The sequence below is a fragment of the Rhynchophorus ferrugineus genome, unplaced genomic scaffold (assembly GCF_030347505.1).
Source record: "Rhynchophorus ferrugineus isolate W39M unplaced genomic scaffold, kcgeb_rfMv2 rfM4, whole genome shotgun sequence".
In the NCBI taxonomy this organism is placed as follows: Eukaryota; Metazoa; Arthropoda; class Insecta; order Coleoptera; family Curculionidae; genus Rhynchophorus; species Rhynchophorus ferrugineus.
The window spans coordinates 30,415,774-30,438,562 of record NW_027472583.1 but is presented as its reverse complement, the minus strand read 5'-3'; the positions used below and the strand labels follow the sequence as shown (position 1 = coordinate 30,438,562).

General features: G+C 32.9%; 1 protein-coding gene across 1 annotated transcript in view; it reads left to right on the top strand.

Moving 5' to 3' along the window:
* nAChRalpha1 (nicotinic Acetylcholine Receptor alpha1) overlaps window positions 1-22,789 on the top strand; it is a 33,857-nt gene that overhangs the window by 8,908 nt on the left and 2,160 nt on the right. The window contains exons 5-7 of the mRNA XM_076402218.1: window positions 280-460; window positions 4,868-5,528; window positions 10,741-10,994. Of these exons, the coding sequence (XP_076258333.1) occupies window positions 280-460; window positions 4,868-5,528; window positions 10,741-10,994 (1,096 nt within the window). The remainder of the gene's footprint in view (window positions 1-279; window positions 461-4,867; window positions 5,529-10,740; window positions 10,995-22,789) is intronic.

The following is a 22,789-nucleotide window of genomic DNA, read 5'->3' as shown; positions in this document are numbered from 1 at the left end:
TATCATGTTATACATTTACCAGATGATGACAAAAGTAGCAATTCGGGATGGACATTACTAGACATTCTTTCACATGAAATATACAGTTTTTAATTTAAAGGAATTACGAATAATTATTTATATTCCCTAAAAAAATTAAATAAATAAAGATTAGTTTATTTAAAAAATAAATTGTTTTGTTCAATTAATAAAAACCCACCAGGATAAATCGATACGTCTACTGGCGTGACCGCAGTTTTGAACTAGAACATATATATGTATTGTTTATGGTCGTTTCAGCGCTGATGGCAATTATGAAGTTACCATAATGACCAAGGCCATTCTCCACCACACCGGCAAAGTAATTTGGAAACCGCCAGCCATTTACAAGTCCTTTTGCGAAATTGACGTCGAATATTTCCCGTTCGACGAGCAGACGTGCTTCATGAAGTTCGGCAGCTGGACATACGATGGATATATGGTAATTTATTGTTCTCCTTGTTATTTTTTTTAAGTTCGAATATTACGTTTTTTAATTTTTTACTAGTGATCAATAATTACATTAATTAATGTTAAAAATGAGAACCAAACCACACAGACGTTAGTGATTAGATGTATTAAATATTTTTATAAAATTACTTCTTTTATTAATAAAAATATGTGGTTACTTTTATATCAAATCCTCATAATTAACAGAATATCAGTAAGTTCAAAATACTATACGAAAATAGGACGAATGGAAATATAAGTATCTATGACAAATATTAATTACTTTTTTTAAATTGTTTATATTGAATAATAATTGAAACAACAGTCACAGTAAAGAGAGTTATATTAAAAGAATACTAAATGACTATTAGCTTTTAAATAACTAAATATTTATCAAATAAATGTCTAAAATAAAAGTTGATAAAAACCTATTTTAATTATATACAATTTTTAAAACACTTACGTTATTCTTCTTATGACTTTCACTACTGTGAAAAATTCAATCGTGGATCATCAATGTAAATTATGCAGATAATTCATTAACTTTTCTGTATATTTTCAGTAACTCAATTAACTCATTTCAGTACAATAATATATATATATATATATATATATATATATATATATATATATATATATATATATATATATATATATATATATATATATATATAATGTACATGTGTATTTTTTACAATATTAATTTTAATATGTAATAAAGATTTACATTCAATATAATTATACCATGACTTGATCGCTGAAAGAACAATTTACTTATAATCAAACAAAACTGCAGTCTTTCACCTTCATAACCAGTTTTTCAAATCCCTTCCTGTAAACAAATTTATTTATTTCATGCAATTGCGGGTGCATTGCTTTATTTGAAGTACATTTTAGTTAGTTTTCATTACTAGTTTGCTACAACATTATTTTGTGGTTGTAACACACATTTGAACCAATTAATCTACAAAAGAGGAATTAAAACACTACAAAATGTTTATATAATCGTTTATGTTATTGGCTATACCCATTATAATTCTTGATACATAAATTAATATTTTTATTACCAGCATATTTACAATATTCTGTGCATTGTAACAAAATACATTTACTAATGAAACCTGAAATTAATAAGATATTATTACCAATAAAATTGTAGAAAAATCTTAATAACCTCTATAAATAACTTAATAACTTCTAGTATCTGATACACTCTATGTCTACTACCTCTGTCTCCAAAACCTTATCGACTATGAGTGCTTAAGCGAATATAAATAAATTCTTTCAGCTGTTCTGTATTTCTCCTATACCAAATTAATATACAACGTGGGGCAGAAGTCCAGCTACCAATGATGCAATTTTCGCTGGATGTCAATAAAATACTATTTCTGCTCGCTTTCTAGTGGCGTATGTTTATCCACAATAAAATTTGAATGTTTACACAATACAATGGTTAAAGCAAAACTAAGCTAAACGTCACATAACCAAGATGGCGCGCAATCAAAATGGTAGCGGGACTTTTGCCTCACATTATACATTCTTAAAATTCAAAATGACATTTTCAATATTTTGGAATTTTGTTACTGTATATTAGGATGAATATACAGCTGAATATACCTTCCGGTAAAACGTATACTAATGTAACTTTATATTATCACATTGTTCTTAATAGATTTGTATACTCACCTATCATTACTTTTTTTACTTCCAATAATGGCGGAATAACCAAAACTAATACAAAATATTAAATTAATTAAATTAAATTTTGTTTATTGCACTTATTTGTAGCCCATATTACAGAAATATTTTAGGCCTTCTTTCTTCTTATAAACTTTCACGGTGCCTGGTGCTCCCGTTTTCCTAAAAAGGGGATTAATTCATTTTATTTTATATTATACGTTATTATTATTTTTGTCTTTTTTTTAAATAAATGTTGTCATTTTAAGAACCTTTTCTCTCTGATAATGCTTTGTTTGGTTTTATAATTCTATCTTTATTTTTGTCTGTCTGTATTTACTGATATTATGATTCCGATATGTTTAAAGTTGTCTAATCTTGTAATTCATGGTTTATTATTTACTCACTATGTTTATATTTGAAACTCGCATTACTTTAGTTTGTTTCTCATTTATTCTTGGTCTTAGTTCTTTTCTTCTGTTCTCTTTACATTAATTTTTCTAGCAATGTATTTCTCTCTCTCCAATATCTGCTTATATGATTATAACTATAATTGGTTTGTGCAAAAAACTGTACTCTGTGGAGGCAATATTGAAGGTTGTGCTATGTGAAGAATCCACCGACATGATATTTCGAAATTTTGACAACAAACGACACAATATTTCCACGTTTGTGCAATATATTTTCGAGATTTTAAAAATCACACTAAATATTGCGCTAGTTTTTAATCTCGTCTACACACGGTCACTTTTACAAAACTATTTTATAAACTATTGCACGAAACCAAATATTGCGCGATAATATTGAGCGTCTATGGGCCGCTTAAGAAAATTAACACTAACACTTATTCCCTATTATGACCCATTTTTGAATAAAATTCAATTTGGAACCGAAATCTCTGTTTTTTCAAATTTTTAGTTTATTTGCTGACAAACAGATAGTGCGTCACGAACTTATTGAACAATCTAGTATATTCAAGTCGTTAATAACAAGTCGAATCATTACAAAATCCAAACTCAAGATCGTTTCAACCAACGTTTATAAAAGAAAAGAACAATTTTATTCTTCAACTACTTCTTCACTAAAAGATAAATAATGATAAAAATAAAGAATAATGTCATGGAGAAACATCTAAATTGAACAAAATGTCTTACTACTATTTCTATTGATATAGAAGAAACGTTTAACACTCATACGATATGAGAGTTATAACAACGAATTATTAATGTTTATTATTCCAAATAAGGCTTTTATACGACTTATATATTGAAATCTGACTAAAAAAGATATCGTTTTTACTTTTTGATTATAAATGAAAGTATGTTCGAGTTCGAGTATGGGATCACATGACAAGCAATTCAATATTTTGCACACGGTGGTAACATTATAAGGTACCTCTCTAACCATAGATTAATTTTAAAAAAGTAGTGATACTCTATATTCAACTTGCCTCTGGTTTATATTAAGATAATTTTGATACAGAATAATATTCTTGTATTGACTGACCATAATATAATCTAAATTTAAATACAAATCTCTGGAAACAACTGGAACGTTCAATTTGGCCAAATGAAGCTAATAAATTTATCACTTCTCCATTTATTGTAAGCTTGAACCGAAAATTTTTAAATATTTCATAGGAAAATTAATTGAATCAATACCTCGAACATATCGGGAAATACTAAAATATAAAACATTCGTAACAACATATTAGGATATTCATTTATTTTCAAATATCCACCCTTAGTTTATCCTTTTATGATTGCATGTAAAATTTATATTTTGTAATATATATTTTGTATAAAAATGTTCATATTTATCTTATTCTAACTACTCTATGTATATTGATCTTCAAGGGAATAGGTAGATTTTATACTTTTGAAAGCTTTTCCAATTATACCTGGTGTTGTATCATTTTCATCAAGAAAAGATTTGTTGATATAAATTATGTTAATTTCAACAAAATACAATGTAACAAAGATGATTTTATTTTTCACACGCTTCATAATAGTTAGGAAAGAAATAATTACTTTTTAAAGCGAATATAATTATATAAATTTAAAATACTCACAAATTATTATTTCGCATTTTGATCCATGAATTTTTGCCACTTTTTTGATAACACCAGAACAGTAAAACTTCTCTGAAATATCTAACCGTAAAACTAAACCTAGTAGTTTTCACAAAAGGAACAAATCAGTCTGTCGAAGCAACGTCCGGTCCATACAGGGGATGCCGGAAAACTTCTCAGCCAATATCTCTTAGTTTTTGACTATAAAATAACTAAAAAGATGTGTAGTTTAGCATTATCCTAATGACGAAAGCTTCGACAGGTTCGTTTAGTTTCGTAGCAATATCACGATATGTAGTGCCAATAAAATATCTAATACCTATTGGTCGGCCATAGTAAAAACAAGTTTGTTATGAATATGGAAATTTCCGGAAAGCAAATGAGTAAACCATTTCTCACATTGGTGTTGATTTAAGCACTCTCCACACCACAATGATCCTCCTTTTCAAACAGAATTAATAATTCCCATTTTCAAATATTTGACTGAGACCAATGATGCCTTGTTAGTTTTAAATACTTTATTACCTTTCCAACAAACTAGAGTATAGTTTTATTGAACTAGACATATGTAACTTTGTAAATTTAAGAATAATTTGCGATGATATTTGCCGATATTTCAGATAATATTATATATCTTATTTTTTATTGTAGATTGATTTACGCCATCTTAAACAAGGAGAAAACAGCAACAACATAGATGTGGGTATTGACCTCCAGGACTACTACATATCCGTAGAATGGGACATAATGAAAGTACCGGCAGTACGCAATGAGAAATACTACTCCTGCTGCGAAGAACCCTACCCGGACATCATCTTCAACATCACCCTGCGACGGAAGACTCTCTTCTACACCGTCAATCTCATCATTCCCTGCGTGGGCATCTCCTTTCTCTCCATCTTGGTGTTCTACTTGCCCAGTGACAGTGGCGAGAAGGTGTCGCTCAGTATCTCTATCTTACTGTCGCTGACTGTGTTCTTTTTGTTGCTGGTGGAGATCATCCCACCTACCAGCATCACGGTGCCGTTGTTGGGGAAATATCTATTGTTCACCATGCTATTGTGCACGTTGTCTGTGGTGGTGACCATCGCTGTGCTTAACGTCAATTTTAGATCACCAGTCACCCATAAACTGTCGCCCTGGGTGAGAACGGTGTTCATCGAAACTCTGCCGCCCTATTTGTTCATCAAACGACCGAAAAAAGACAATGACGATGACAAGGTCGACTCCATGTTGACCGACGTCATCCAGATGCCAATGACGGAAAAATTCAAGATGTACGACAAGACAAGTTTTGAAAGCTTTGACTTAGGTGAGTAATCTTAATCAGTAATTATAATCATCTCATGTATTATCATAAATATTAAAACAATCAGTTATTAAACAACCATTTAATCTAACTGTCAAATTCAATGGTTTTGATATTTTTCTACATAAAATAACAGTAGTCCATATAGGGACGAAAGATTGAAAATTCAACTTAATAGCTCCAAATCTGTCCACGTTAATTTTGCGTTGCGGTGAAATAATAAAAACTTAATTATATCACTGAATGGATGCCCGACTCCTCAAGCAGAATTAGCTAAATACCTTGGAATTGATCTTGACGGTAGATTAAAATACATTAGAACCAAAATAAAACAACTATACTGGTTAGTCGGAAGATACTCTCAACTTGATCTAAAATCAAAGAGATTGGTCTATAATACAATTATAAAGCCAATTTGGACCTATGGGGTGCAAATATGGGGTTGCACTACATATTCAAATCAACTAGTCATACAACGCTGTCAAAACAAAGTTCTTCGATTGATTACCAATACCTATCGCTACGTAACCAACGAAGAACTGCACGGTGACCTGGAAATCAAATGGATTTGCAAAGTTATCCAAGATTTCACCTTGAAACACGAAAGAAGATTACTAAATCATACTAACATGGAAGCAATACAACTGCTGGACAGCGCGAAAGATGTTGAACCGAACAAAACCATAAGTGTATAACTTTAGTATAAACTATAGCTATAAGTTATGATAATTTTATAATTGAGAAACATCTTGCTTGCGAATTAATCCAAGTACATAAGAAAAGGAGTAATAAATTAACTGTAAATTAAGATTGTACTAGGCGTTTCTAATAAAGATATTAAAACATTATCGGTATAGATAGTTTATTGAATAGATTATTAAATATCTACAAATAGACACTATTTTTCGAGTGCAAACATCCTAAATGATGAATATAGTTTTCTTCTTGACGACTTTGTTGAAACCGTTTAATTTCCATAATTCCAGTTCATAATTTCGGGCGTGCAGCATCATCTCCGAAAATTAGTCTAGTCAAGCAGTGATCAAGCGAACTAGGTTCTGTCTACCTAAAATGGATGATATTTATGATGATTGTATGTGATAAGGCATTCGAAACACTACATTTCCTGGTATGTACATTCTTGTTTCGATGATTGGTGATTGAAATTGCATAATATCACCATATTGTGAGTGAAACAATATATAGATACCGAACATGAAACAAAAATTAATGACGATTTATTATCAAATAATAAATACCGCTGTTTCCAAAAATATTTTCTAAATCCTTTGGAGCCTACCAACGTCACTTATTTCCCACCGCTGCTTCCTACTGTAACTAAATATCGCCGACAATTTCTGCTATATTTTATCCAAACGTTTCTTTGTTATTATTAGGTAACTGCATGTTCGCTAATCATTTTCACTTTAAAGAGGCATCAGTTTCTAGAACTTTTTCCCATGTTTATAGCAACCTGACAATATCGTGTCGAAAAAAAGGTAGTGGTGTAGCAGCTGTCCAATCATCGATCCATTTTTGCACTTCTTCAGCATTTCGAAACCGTTTGCTAGCAACAATTGACATCAATTTGAAAAAATCAACAAAGTACGGCCAAGCGTTGTCATACAAGAAGATGATTTTATAACTGTTACTTATCATTATTGAAATTTTTTACAGCAATACGTCGTTTAATTTTTTCAATTTTCATCGATAGACATCTGTAATAACAATTTAATTCGGTTTTAGCAATTCGTAATATATTGCATCTTGATGATCCCACCATATACACAGAAAGATTTTATGGTTATGAATTTTTTAGTTCGGTGTCAATATGGATGATTCTCTGAAACTCACCCATGACTTTTGAGCTTGGATTTGTCGTAGTATAACAGGTCAATTGAAAAATCCACGGCCTACCATAGTAAAACACATTTTTTGGCAATATTTTTTTTTTTCAACATAATTCCCTTCAAGGGTGATACACTGAATCTAACAACCCTCCAACTTTTCGATACCATTTTTGTAGTACGATTTGTTCTTTGATTCAAAATATGCCTCAGTTTCGGCGATCACCTCTTAATTCGACGAAAATTTCTTCCCAGCAAGCATTCTTTTGAGATCTGAAAATGGGAAATAGTGATGGAGGCCAGATCTGGAGAATACGGTAGATGAGGAAGCAATTCGAGGCCAAATTCATGGATTTTTGCCATCGTTTTTACTGACTTGTGACACGGTGCATTGGTGACTTCGGAGTAAAATTTTGGAGCCATGTTTCATCCATTGTCACATATCGACGCAAAAACTCGGGTTTATTACGTTTGATCATCTTCAAACACTGCTCCGAATCATCAACTCGTCGTTGTTTTTGGTCAAAAGTGAGGTCGTGCGGCACCCACTTTGCTCAGAGCTTTCTCATACCTAAATATTCGTGAATAATATGATGTCCTCGTTCAGTTGACATCCTTAGAGTGTCTGCTATTTTCTTCAATTTCAATTTACGGTCATTCATAATCATCCTTGATGGTTGATTTTCCTGGAGCAGTGTCCGGAAACTCGGCATAAAGCCAAGTTTTTCCTTTAACTGTATTTTTTCCCAACACGCGAAATTCCTTTTCATCCATTTTTTCATAATAACAAAGGTTGCTTGACTCAAAATGCTATAATTCACAAACTAATGATCCAACAGCTGTCAAATTTATACACGCATCGTTTTAAGGGTTAGGGATAACTAAAAACATATGAATTTAATTCTAGTAGCGCCATCTATGTGTCAGGCCGAGGACTTTTCAATTTAGCTGTTATTAATTTTCGTGATCACTGAGAACATACCACAAAAAACTTTTTTTCGTCTCACAAGCAAATAAACGGCAACATTGAAAGGTTTTGTGTGGTATTTTACTCTCTATGAATGTTATGAAGGTTATTCATCAACTACCAAGCTTCCTGAAGCTATTCGAGACTTTGAGCAATGTTTTTGTACACAAAATTTGTAATACAAACCAAAACCAAAAACGGAAACTTAGATATGATATCCATAATTATAAGTAAGTAGAGTAGTAAGCATTCTTTGATAATTTGAGCTAGGTTTACATCCAGTTAGACTAAGAACGGCATTCTTTGATCCTCCAGGCCGTTCCTTGTAAATGATATCGAAATCACCACTTTTGCTTTTTTGGAACTTTGCTACTTTGCTACTATTTTTGGAAGCAATTTGCACGAGAACTGAAAACACTGGTTGAAGAAATACTGTTTATTTCAATGTTAAATGATAGATGTGGTCGACGGGAGAATTGAAAGGATATTAGCTTAGGTATAGGAAGTACGGTAGCGCTGTGGAAGTGGTACTATTACAAGGGGATGGAGAAAAGAAAAGAGAGCGAGACGTCGTCGTGATGGTCTTTTATAGCCTGGAACTGCATGGTACCAATCCACCGGCGTTGCCAACCTTTGTACTTGTTGATGAATTCGCGGTGGCCTAAAGGGTCGTGGCAGTCGCCACATAACCCCCTCCTAGTGGAATTTTACGGGATCAGTTGCTATCGCAGTTGTAGCAGGACGTCGTTCGTCTTGGGGCGTTTAGCTTTGTTTGAGGGTACCTATAAGTGTGTTACGTGTCCCGTTTCGTGATGCGAGGGTGTTCATGTGTTGATGGTATACATGATGGGCTTCTGTGGTTTTCGTCCATCAGGCTAGTCTCGTGGGATGTCGTCGACCATGTGATGTTGATGGGTTCCGTTCCTCGTGCTATCCTTCCATGCACGTGTCAAGCACCTGTCGAGTGGCTTATGTTGAACTGATTTACCTGTTAGGCACTTTGATCACGTCGGGGTCACCAATTGTAGGAATGTTCGTCGGGTCGGTCAGTCGGTCGAAATGTGTGGCTGCCGCTGCGATTATTTGTCAGAACACTCACTACTATTTTTGGAAGGAATTTGCACGAGAACTGAAAACACTGGTTGAAGAAATACTGTTTATTTCAATGTTAAATGATACATATGGTCGACGGGAGAATTGAAAAGATATTAGGTTAGGTAGAGGAAGTACGGTAGCGCTGTGGAAGTGGTACTATTACAAAGGGGTGGAGAAAAGAAAAGATAGCGAGCCAATCCACCGGCGTTGCCAACCTTTGTACTTGTTAATGAATTCGTGGTGGCCTAAAGTGTCGTGGCGGTCGCCACAAATGAATGTCGTAAATGTTATTCCATCATTAGTTCTTCTATCATGGGGAACTGTTATTTCGTTAATTTCGTTATGTTTCGCATTTATATATACCAATATAGACCGCTAATCAATATATATATTTTTTCAATTTCATGTCCTAGTTACGTTACTCTCAATTTTATTGTTTTAGTATTATCTCTTTCTTTTGATACTCTTTCTATATTTAATAATTCATTTTTATTGTATAATCGCTCTAATTTAGTTTTTTCCTTCATCCTTAGTATCGTTAATTTATCCTAATATAGTTTTGCCACTGGCATCTATCTTTCTACCATACCACATCATTAGTCATACTAATGTATTGTATCTAGCCCTTTTTGAGATTTTTAATATATTTTATGTTGATAAAAGTTTCTATTTCTCTTCTTCTTGTTGATTTTCAGTCTCAGTTATTACTGTTGTCGATCTATTGAGCTTACTGTATTTCTATTTATCTTTACCCTTATATTCTATAAATATATTGAGAAGCGTGTTTTATTCCTTTATATATTGTAAATTCTTTGATTTTTTCGCTTAATTCATCATTCCTTTCTCCTACTCCCATCTGTAACTTATGTTTCGTTTCATCCAATCAAATTAATCCTAGTGTTATATTTTACCTGTAGGCATTTACCCTTTTAATATTATATATTTACGATTGATCTCTGATATTTTATATCTATATAATCAATCTATTACTAGCAATCTATATTTATATTTATCATTCTTATTATTTATTCTAATATTATGTTTATGTTTATATTATGTTGTTTTAGTCCTTTATTATTGTAAATTCTTTTATACTAATATTAGTTAGCTATATTTGTACTTATTTCTCTTGTTAGTATATAATCTAGGCATTTATTGAAAAGCCTGTTTCTTCTTTATCCTTAAACTTCTTTATCTATAGTAAGTTGTCTCGTTATAACAACCAAATATAAACAAAAACTCATTTAGAAGAACTTATATTAACAACTAAATTATATTAATGGTAATAAAATCAATATACTTTTAGGTCTTCCACCTTCAAGGTTCGATATGCCACCACCTGGTCTGGACTCGTGTTTTGGCGAGCCTCCATTTCCGCTGCCTCTCGCTGGCGGCGACGAAGAACTTTATAGTCCGGCCAGTTGTCGTACCGGTACTTTCGACGTGCCTAGCGACATCAGCCCAGGTTTTGAAAAGATGGAAGGTCGGGACATGGAGAAGACGATAGCGGACTCGAAATTTATCGCTCAACATGTCAGAAATAAGGATAGTTTCGAAAATGTAAGTAATTATATGTAAATGTTAAGCTTTATCAATCAACCTGATGGTTCTTCGTAACAATAAATCGTTACTAGTCGTTACAAATTATTTTTACAGTAGTTTAAAAACTTTGTCTATGTCTAGGTTCTTACTTAGGGTCTCCTTTTGTTACACTACAAAATCAAATGGTTTGATCATCTTAAGTACTGCTCCAAGGTATTGCAGATACAGCTAAAGTGTTATCCATGAGTTACAATATTTCAGTATTAACTTCAGAATTATAGGTCTCTCCTGATATCTCTTTCCGATTCTCTTGATTTCTTGAACAATCGGTATGTGAAGGACTCGATGTAAGTAATCAATTCCTATAGTATCTAGGTGTATCCACGTTGCCTCTTACGACTTTGTTTTGAAACATGTATATGTTATATCCCCTAAACCGCAACTTGTTATGTACGAATTATTATTGTAAAAATGTTAATAATTTTCTTCCAATTAGCAGTATATTTCTTATATTTCGAGTGTAGTTCCTTTCTTTTCTTTATAATGTGGTCCTTCCAACAGAGTTTTACGTCCTGGTCCATCCCAGATTAAATATCTTATTACGTAACTATCACCAACAAAGGTAGCCATGATGATAATTTCCATGTATGGAAATTTTATTTATATTCGAAAATATTTTGCATGCTGTTTTAATGATATCTATATAATTTGTTTTAATCTTTTTTAAAGAAGTTTTCAAAAATACCTTATGTATTACCGGAAACACTAAAATAGGTATGTAATATTTCAGTTCAGAGGCGGCTATCCCACTTTTAATAGATTTTGCAACACTCATCCGGTTATTAAATCATAACCCATTCATTATTTGAGATTAATGTTCCTGAATCAACAATTTCCTCGAATAAGTTCTCTCACCTTCTCAATTTCCTTTTTGAAATGTACAAGCTATACATATTTTTCAATCGAGTTCGAAGTTTTTTGACTCAATTACTTAAAAATATTATTTGAAATTCAGTTAAGTCACCGCTAATGCTAAGGAAATTTGATATTAAAAACGGAACAAGTCTAATATTTTGATTTTGTTTCCAAAATTAATATTATGTGGGATGAATTTTGAGTTGATCGGGACCATAAAAGAGAATATGTCAAACATGTAAACATTGAAAAAGGCCTGTAAAAAGTAGTTTAAAGATATCAAAAACCCTTAAAACACGTTTTGCATTAAATGGGGAGTTTCTTGAAGGATATAAATAGAGTTTTAATAATTAAATGGAAACCATGTAACATATAGTCCTTCCAACAAAATAACTAATGTATGTCATCAAGATTTATAATGCAACGTTATAATATAATAAAATACTAATGTAACTAAAATAATGAAACTAAAATAACGTTATAATATACAGTTTATTTTAACATTATATGAAGGTCGGTATTTATATTTCGGGAATTGACAACACTGTTGTCATGTGAGTTGTGATCTGATGGTTCCATCGTAAAGTTTGACATTTTTAACGATATACCTACTCAGAATATTTTGTCGCACGGGCGCTATTTGTTTATTTTATATTTAGTTGCAAATTTCGTCTCGGCAAAAAATGCAATTGAATCCTGAACATTCTCGTGCGATAATTTTTTACGATTTTCGACGTGGATTATCACAGCGCGGCAAAATGGTGGACTGTTTCTTCGGGAAAACTGGTCATATTGCAACAGTGCCTCTAAAGGGTCGTAGAACAGTAAATTCTAATTGGTGCACAACCATTTGTTTGCCAGAAGTCTTCGGTGAAATAAGGAAAACAAACAAGAGACGCCGCATTGTTCTTAGTCATGACAATGAGCTCTCACACATCGGCTCAAACAAAAGACTATTTGATCACTCAAAACATCTAATTGATGGGTCATCCGCCGTACAGCCCTGATTTGGCATCCAATGACTTCTTTTTGTTCCCATCCGTGAAGAATAAACTACGTGGTTAACGATTTTCATCGCCTGAAGAAGCTATTGAAACGTTCAAAAATCATATTTTGAAGATACCTCATTCGAAATGGAATAAATGCTTTGGAAATTGGTTTAGGCGTATGCAAAAATATATCGATCATCGTGGGGAGTACTTTGAAAAACAATAAAAATATATTCGCAGCTTAACTATTTGCGTTTTTCCTATTTCCGAAATATAAATAGTGACCCTCGTAGTATATCTAATGCATATATTATTGAAGGAGATATACTACAGTTAATTAAACAGCCACAATAGTTTATAGGTTAGAGTTGTTTTTTATATTTACATTGAACTCCATTTACATTCCACGCCATCTATGATGTAGAGTTCTATGCCAATTTTATATAGTGGTATCCCCAGGAGGCCTAATCCACCTAATTAACAATTGCATATACAAGTAATGTATTTTATTTTCATTAGAGATCAAATTTACCTATTTACGTTTAGTTAGTTTCCTTAATTCCAGTGTTTCCTTTTTAAATCATTTTGATATGTACATGAGCGAATTCCTCTTTAGTTTCTTATGTTTCTGTGTCTGTACATTTTCTTCCTATAATTAGATTTAGTTATTAAATTATCTCTAATGTTTTTGCGATATCTGCAAAAGAGTTAGTATTAATTTCCTCCTCATAAATTCGAACCCAATGCTCATGTATCTTCTGAACATACACATATCCATGCATACAAATCTTGTAGACTCTACAATATGATTTTCTACAGTTATCCTATATTAATTATATACTCATATTTTGTTATTTCTCTTATCACTAGGTGTTGGTAATTGTCAGCAGTGAGCCATCAGCCCACAATAACAAAAAATTATTTAGTCACTGTCAATTTCATTATTAGAATCACTGTTCAAGTTAATTACCAAATTGTTAATTTCTAATTTATGGAACCCTTGTTGTTCACAATTCCACCATTTGTCAATTTCTTCTTCTCTCTATCTGATGGAGTTTATCCAAACTGAAGGTATTATTGTAGACAATTCATCTTTCTACAGTGTATATTCTTCAGCCTTGTTTCTAAAAAAGTAAATTACATAAAATACAGTTTTTTTATATATTTTTTTTAAAGTCTCCTTTTACCAACTATGGGTTTATGTGGACTGGACCTACAGTTTAACATGGGCTCCGAACCACCGTCCTCAGCATTAAGTCTGGTTACTGGCGTGACTGGGATCATTTTCCGTGTCGGATTTTATAGTCTTGCCTTGGACAATCACAAATTTTAAACAATCATAAACATAAATTTACGACCATGCCCCAGCAGGATTCGAACCCGCGGCTCTCGCAACAGTAGGAGAACCGTCCTATCGCCTTTACAACTGCGCCACTAAGCCGGCAATACAAACATTTAACATATATTTACCGAGTAACCAACACTAACTTAGCTCTAGAAATAAAGCCAGACCAAACCATGCTTTTAAAAATGGTACTCCTTCAAAAGCAATGTCTTAATGTTCCACTAGACCTCTTCATGAGTTGTTTTTATACCATTTATTCAATGTTTCCTAACAGTGTATGAAGGGACGACTTACATCGGTCAAAGATATATGCCTACGGTTTCTATAGATGCTTTTTAGAGTAACAGTTTTATCTAAAGTAATTGCGTTATGTTGATATTAAAAGAACTACTCACAGTTTTTATACGTTTCATAAATTTGATCTCGAATAGCGTTAATATCAAGGTGACCTTAACTCTCTTCTCTAGTCTTTATATCCGCTCTTAATGATTATTAAGATTAAATGCAGCTGCAACACGGCGAAAAATATTTTCAATAAAACTAGGGCAACTTAATATTTAATAGTATCAATATTTACCTCTCTAACTCATTTTACTGGCAAAATGGGTCCCCATTATTTCGTTCCTGTTTCATGTGACTGATTAGAGGCGCAATCAGTTCCTGTGTCTGACTACTTTATTGGGTTTGGCATTTTAATTCCAAAATATTGACAAAATAAGCGCACAAGTTTGGCCGCTTTATATTCTGTTATCTATATATTAATTGGATTTGCGAAATTTTGCCTGCTTTTTTTAAGAAAACGTAAACCTGGAGGTGGAAATTTCGAACGATTAAAACTTAGAGCTAATATTTTTGTATAACACGAACTACAAATAAATATATTCAATTAAAACGAAAAACGCCCAAACCAAGCAACCAGGAATAGCCGTCTGACTAGTGATACAAAACATGTTAACAAACCCAACGGGTAGACGTGCGGGCTGACAGATTAGCTCGCCGACCATAATGTACTAGGATCAAATCTCATCGGGGTCAAAGGTTTTTTAATATAAAATAATTATTAATTATTAATATAAAATGTTTATCAAATAAAATAAAGGATAGTGTTCGTTAAAATTAAGTGTATTTTTTTCTTACATTTGAAAGAATGTTAAAACAGAAAGTCAATGAAAGTAGTGAAAACATTATTAAACGAAGTTATTTTAATTTTAAGCAGTGTTTTGTGTTATTTCCATATTGTTGGAATTATTAAAGAGTTATGGCAGGTTGTTTGGATAAAAACCGATTAAGAATAGTATGCTCACGTAAAATTATATATTAGATTGTTTGCAGAAAAAAAAATTAATATGCTGGCTTTATCGGAATATATATACGGCTGTAAAAGACAAATCCGACATATTTGAAAACTTCATCCCAACATGGATGAACAAAATTCAAGAATAAAAAGAATCGCCTGTTTTATTTACTTACAAGATATTTAGATTTTCACAATATTGATTTGATTTGAGGTCTGGCGAAGAAATAAAAAGTTCTTGCTTAAGGACTCTTACTAATTGATATAATTCTGGAGACATAGTATTAAAAGTAATTCTAAAGGTTGTTAAGATTTTCTTGTAAATTTTAGTGGTAATGATTTCTGACTAAGTTCAGGTTTCATTAGTAAATGCATTTCTTAAACAAGCACTAACCGAATATTGCAGGTAATAAATACGTTAATTTGTGCATCAAGAGTTCAAATAAATATTGCAAAGAATATTAACAGTTATAAAAGAGTTTCATAGAATTTTAATTGGGAATTTTAATTTTAATTAATAGAATTTAATTTAATTTTTCATAGAAATTAATAGAATTTTAATTTTTATTGAAACATAAGACAAAGTAGAAAGCAATAGATAAATCAAAACCATGGAAGACTAATTAAAGATGAGCTATCTGCAAGGGCAAGATCGAAGAATGAAATAAATAAACTAAGAACAATGTAATTGTATATAAAAACAGAGGTAAAGAAATTAATCTTTTAATCAGCGTGGTATATTTATTGTTTTTGTAATATATATTTTAGGTGAGAAATATAGATAAAAGATAAAGACTTTATAAATAAATAAATGAAATAATGAAAATATGTAGGAATTAAAATAAAACTAACTACATAATTTGCATAGATGGAACACATAGGAGAAGTAGAAGAAATTATGAATTACAAATAGTACATTTGTAAACATTTAAAGCATCGATAAATATTAGGGTGTCTAATGATTAACGCAATAAGATTTACTTTATAGACCTAGGTTTTGGAAAATCAGTAGTTAATTATTGTAAATACATTCATTTAATTTGCATTTCTAAATTATAAAAAATAAGTTACCTAATTGTGTTCGTTATTGTTTTAATATACATGGGAATACAAATATAAATTTCAAAATTGTTTTATTCATACATTATCTGTTTTAAAATACAAATATGTGTTACATCATTTCTGTATTACTTCATTCCATACTTATTACGTGTATACTTATATTTGAAGTTCTGTTTTACTACAGTTCTGAAAATATTCTTACTTATATTACTTTATTTTAATATTCAATGGCATAATAATCTAGATCTATTAATACTTTACCGATTATTAAATATTAATGGAAGTTAGATTTATTAAATGCAATTCAAAAAAGGAGTGTGAGTTCTTGATATAGTTTGCATATATTTTAATATGTTTTAATATACATACATCTATTACTTTAATTAATGTTATATATCAAATATATTTCTGATCTTACATTGAATATACTGTGAAAACAAATTTTAATAACGTATCATTTTTAAATTAGTCTTTCTACTCTATTATGAGAAAAACATGAGTAATTTAATATATTGTGGCTAAATTTCGACCACAGAGACCAGTAGTTATCATTAATATTTTTAATAATTTTGCGGACGAATGACAACAGTTACCACACAAATCGAATTTTATAGACAGATTCGGTTAAATGTTCTCTACTCATCAGGTATCGTTCTGTGTCCTTTTGACTAGGGTAATACTAATTAACAGGTCAATTGAAAAGTCCCCGGCCTACCATAGTAAAATACATTTTTTTGCCAAGATACACTGATTATAGCGACTCTCTAACTTTTCAATGCCATTATTATAGTACGATTTGTCCTTTGCTTCAAAATAGGGCTCAGTTTCGGCGATCACTTCTCTTAATTCGACGAACATTTCTTCCCAGCAAGCATTTTTTTGAGATCTGAAAACAGGAAATAGTCGATGGGGGCCAGGTCTGGAGAATACGGTAGATGAGGAAGCAATTCAAAGCCCAATTAATGGATTTTTGCCATTGTTTTCACTGACTTGTGACACGGTGCATTGGTGACTTTGGAGTAAAATTATGGAGCCATGTTTCATCCATTGTTATTTAATTTCAATTTACGGTGAATTTTTTTTAATGCTTTTGTTGGTAACAACCTCTTTTGGGCGTGCACTGCGTTCATCATCTTTGGTGCTCATTTCACCATATTTAAACATAGCATACCAATCCTTAATGGTTAATTCTCCTGGGGCAGTGTCCGGAAATAAGCATCAAGCCATGTTTTGGCTTCAACTGTATTTTTTTTCCTTCAAAAAGCAATATTTTATCAACACGCGAAATTCCTTTTTATCCATTTTTTTCTCAATAACAATAGTTGCTTCACTCAAAATGCTATAATTCACCAACTAATGATCCGACAGATGTCAAATTTTTATGCGCATCTTTTGAGGGTTAGGGCTAACTGAAAACATATGGATTTAATTCTAGTTGCGCCATCTATGTGTCAGACCGGGGACTATTGAATTGAACCGTTAGTAAAATAAGATAGAAAAATCCGCTCGGAGTTTAAAACTAATTTTACGTTTTTACAAACTGAATCTGCCAGTATACTCGACGTCATCCATGATGTGTACTGCTTGTTTTATTAGAAGGACTATATTTTACAATTATCGATGTTATCGGAAATATGTGACCATAACTCCTCGCTAGATTTTCCCAGACATATTGTTCCAGCTATACGCGATCTTATTCCATTGGCTTAACGTGGTGTACGTCGATCCGTCATCGGTAACGAACGGGCTGGAAAAGCTGGAACGGGAATGGTATCGAATAAAACGGTTAGTCCTCTCCCGCTGGGCCGGCCTCGAAAAAGAACTGCGCCATTTTTATCCGGAACATTTATGGGAACTGGCTAAATTGGTTCTGGATGCGGGTCAAGGACAATCCGCACGACGGATTATCTCGTACGTCAGACTTTTCGACAATCCTCCAATTCCCCCCTCGGAAAACCCCCACTTTCCTTGTTGTTATCTACAAATACGAAGGCAAAACTAGCAAATTTATGATCTCGCTCCGGGAGGGGTCGAGGAAATGTCGGGCGTCTCGAAACTATAAAATTGGATGGTAAAGGATATGCGTTGCGTGCCTTGGAAATTAGGTGGAGAACGAGGGAGAAATGGAAGGAAAAATTATGTTGTGCCACGGCAGCAAAACGTTCTTATGGAGGACAACAATGTTTCCTATGAATTTCTAAATGAAATAGTAGTTGTTGACTATATTGAAACTTATTATCAGGTAGTACGGAGGCTAATAAAAAACCAATAAGTCTGTATTTTCTAAACGGTATACAATGAATTAAATTTAATCTCGATTGAATTGGGCCAAGGCAATATACAACATTAAACTTTATTATAATTAAAATTAGATAGTACATTTTAAATACCAAAATGAAAAAAAAAACACAACAAAATGTATGTACATTTGGTGACATATTAACTAACAAGGGAACAAAGACCAATTTGTTTTTATAATATAAACCAGTTTTAATGTTACGCATTATTGTACGAGGATAATTTAAAAAGTTCTCGACTTGACAAGGAGATAGCTGGGTAAAAATCAGTATACCATAGCCATTTGTATTTACTTATCGGACAGGATAATGAGGTTAAGGTTATGATAGTTCTGCAACTGGTAAAGGGAAAGAGGGAGGTAATCGTCTTGATCTTTTGTACGAGAATTTCTATTTATATTTTGAGCCTTCTAATGAATAGACAGTAATTTATTAACGAAAATGGCTTTATTGTTTTTCGAAGTATTCTCCATTATGGTCAACGCATGCACCATTGAACCATTCTTCATAACACTTTTTACACTCTAATTAATGAATGTACCCATAAATCGACCTTTTGGTTCGTCAAGTAGGTGCTTGTTTCAGCAAATATGTGAGAGATTAGATGTGTTTGATACAATATTAATTTACAAAATCATATATTGCTACTGTTTTGTTCTACTTGCATCAATACATAAGCAAGACGAGTACAAGAAAAATGCATTAATATGTATTTCCCAAATTAAAATAAAACTACTTAAGCTAAAGTTAAAATTAAACACTTATACACTATACAAGTTCACGTGGTTTCGTTCGCTTCAATCTTCTGCTTTCCTGCGTGTTATCCGATAACTACATTGCTTCTACGTTGCTGTGATTTAGTAATCTCATTTTATGCTTTATGGTGAAATCTTGGATAACTTCATAAATATATTTAATTTCGAACTCACCATGAAATTATTATTGTCATGATGAAGAATGATATTTCGTTGTCGCTTTTTTGTTTTTAATGAAACACTTCAGGCAAACAAATGGATGCGTTTCAATTAGAAATCACTGTTTTACCTTTGGCTAACGGTACATTTGCCCAGCTATTCCAAAGAAACAGGTAATTAATTATTTGCCCCTAAATGCCTTGTCAGTTTAATCTGATTTGGCTCCCTTTGGAAGACCCATAGAGAGGATTATTGTTTTGTTTGGGGCTCATACACATAAATACAAGATTCGTCACCTGTGTAGATGTTATAACAGGTCAATTGAAAAGTCCCCGGCCTACCATAGTAAAACACATTTTTTTGGCAGAATTATTTTTTTATTCAACATAATTCCCTTTAAGGGTGATATACGGATTAGAGCGACCCTCCAACTTTTCGATGCCATTTTTGTAGTATGATTTGTCCTTTATTTCAAAATAGGCCTCTGTTTCGGTGATCACCTCTTCATTCGACGAAAATTTCTTCCCAGCGAGCATTCTTTTGAGATCTGAGAACAGGAAATAGTCGCTGGGGGCCAGATCTGGAGAATACGGTGGATGAGGAAGCAATTCGAAGCTTAATTCATTTGCATTGTTTTGCAGCACACGGTGCATTGTCTTGGTGAAGCAGCACTTTCTTTTTCTTCAAATGCAGCCGTTTTTCGGCGATTTCGTCTTTCAAACGGTCCAATAACGCTATGTAATAGTCGCTGTTGATGGTTCTTTTTTTTTAAATATTCCATGCGTAAAACACAGACGCCATAACTTTGCCAGTGGACTGTTGCGTTTTCCTACAGTTTGGAGCGGATTCATGGTGTGCAGTCCACTCGGATGACTGTCGATTCCACTTCGGACTGTGATGAAGCCATATTTCATTCACTGTCATATATCGACGCAAAAACTCGGGTTTATTACGCTTGATCATCTTCAAACACTGCTCCGAATCATCAAGTTGAGTTGAGCTCACATCAAAAGTGAGCTCGCGCGGCACCCACTTTACACTGTTGATATCTTTAGAGTATCTGCTATTTCATTCAATTTCAATCTACGGTCATTCCAAATTATTTTGTGGATTTTTTTAATGTTTTCGTCGGTAACAATCTCTTTTGGGCATCCACTGCGTTCATCGTCTTCAGTACTCATTTCACCATGTCTAAACTTAGCATACCAATCCTTGATGATTGATTTTCCTGGGACAGTGTCCGGAAACTCGGCATCAAGCCAAGTTTTTGCTTCAGCTGCAATTTTTCTCTTCAAAAAGCAATATTTCATCAATACGCGAAATCATCTTTATCCATTTTTTTCACAATAACAAAAGTTGCTTCACAAAAAATGCTATAATTCACAAAATGCTATAATTCACTATTCAATAATGATCCGACAGCTGTCAAATTTATACACGCATCTTTTGAGGGTTAGGTCTAACTAAAAACATATTGATTTAATTCTAATAGGGCTATCTATGTATGAGGCCGGGGACTTTTCAATTGACCTGTTACACAGGTTTTTCTTGGCCATTTCTTCACACCAATTGACACAAGCATCTTTTTGAACTTTTATCAAATTATGCGAGATCCAATATGAGAAATTATTTTCACAACTAAATGTTCATGCAATATCTTATTCAAGCTAGTCATACTAACGCACAAGGGTGACTGAATCTCATAGTTACATGATGATCATGCAATATCATTTCACGCACAGCATTAAGGTTTTCTTCAAAAACTGATTCTGGACGACCTTCATGACTGCGGCAACGATTACATTCTTTATACTAACGTTTTACAATGGACAGGGATAGGGCTTTATCTTGCAAATTCACGTCAAATATTGTAAAAATCATCGCACGAAAATGTTCACAAGTTAACTTCATGTTTTCACAGAGATAAAATGTTCAAGTGACTGTAAACAACACAAGTTGTGCTCAAATTGCAAAATATTTTGAAGAAGGTTATGGTTAAAACAGTCAAACCTCCAATTGGAAACGTCAGATGGAGCCTAACATTACGCAATGTTGCTCGAGATATAAATAGAAAGTTTCATACCTCGGTATCCAGTTCGACCGCAGATTTCAATGGTCAGCCCAAATACAGCACGCCATTTGCAAAGGAAATGGCGTGTACAGCCTACTATTTCCACTCCTCTGCAGAAAAAGTAAATTTCCACTCCCACAGAAAGCGACATTGTATAAACTGCTAGTCCGTCCAGTCTGCCTCAACGGAACACAGGTATGGTACAGGTATGTCTCTGAGAGACAACTTGAACTACTACAAGTGTTCCAATACAAAAAAGTCCGCGCGTTACTTGATTAAATCCCTAACCATCCACAAACCCCGGTAGTAAACAAAGTACGACAATCCCAGTCGTAAACCAGGGTCTTCTGTCGCCCGCAAAACAGTCATACCCCGAATCCGAAGCGAAATCAGCAGAAGACCATTTGGTTCTAGCTGGTCAACTTGGTAAAAGAAAAGAAATCATCGGACCGCTTGGTTGCCTGGTGAGCTGCCACCCGCTGGTTCCTTGTGTAGATGTCACAAAACAGAAAGACTTAGAATGCGGTGTTCCAAGTATAAAGTTGTAACCAAGTTGTTTTCGTCCGAGCCGCCTGAAGACGCCCAAATCAGGTTTAGTTACTACAAGGGAGAATTAAAAATAGAATTAAAGATACTTATATTTTTTCTTATTTATACAATCACAATATTGATATTACCTCTCGCAAAACATTCCCATTTCTGAATTATAGGTCGATATCGGTTTTAGTATCTGCTTGTACCGCACTACATAATAAGCTGCAATGGATGGATAATTTAGAGTTTCGTCCATATAACTAATAACATTTCATTTCTAACATTTCTTGTATTCTAATTCGAGCTCTTTTCATTTCTTGCTGATATGCCCCTTTCAACAAAATTTTGTGTCAAAATTCATCTCAAGGTACTTAGTATTATTACTGTATGCG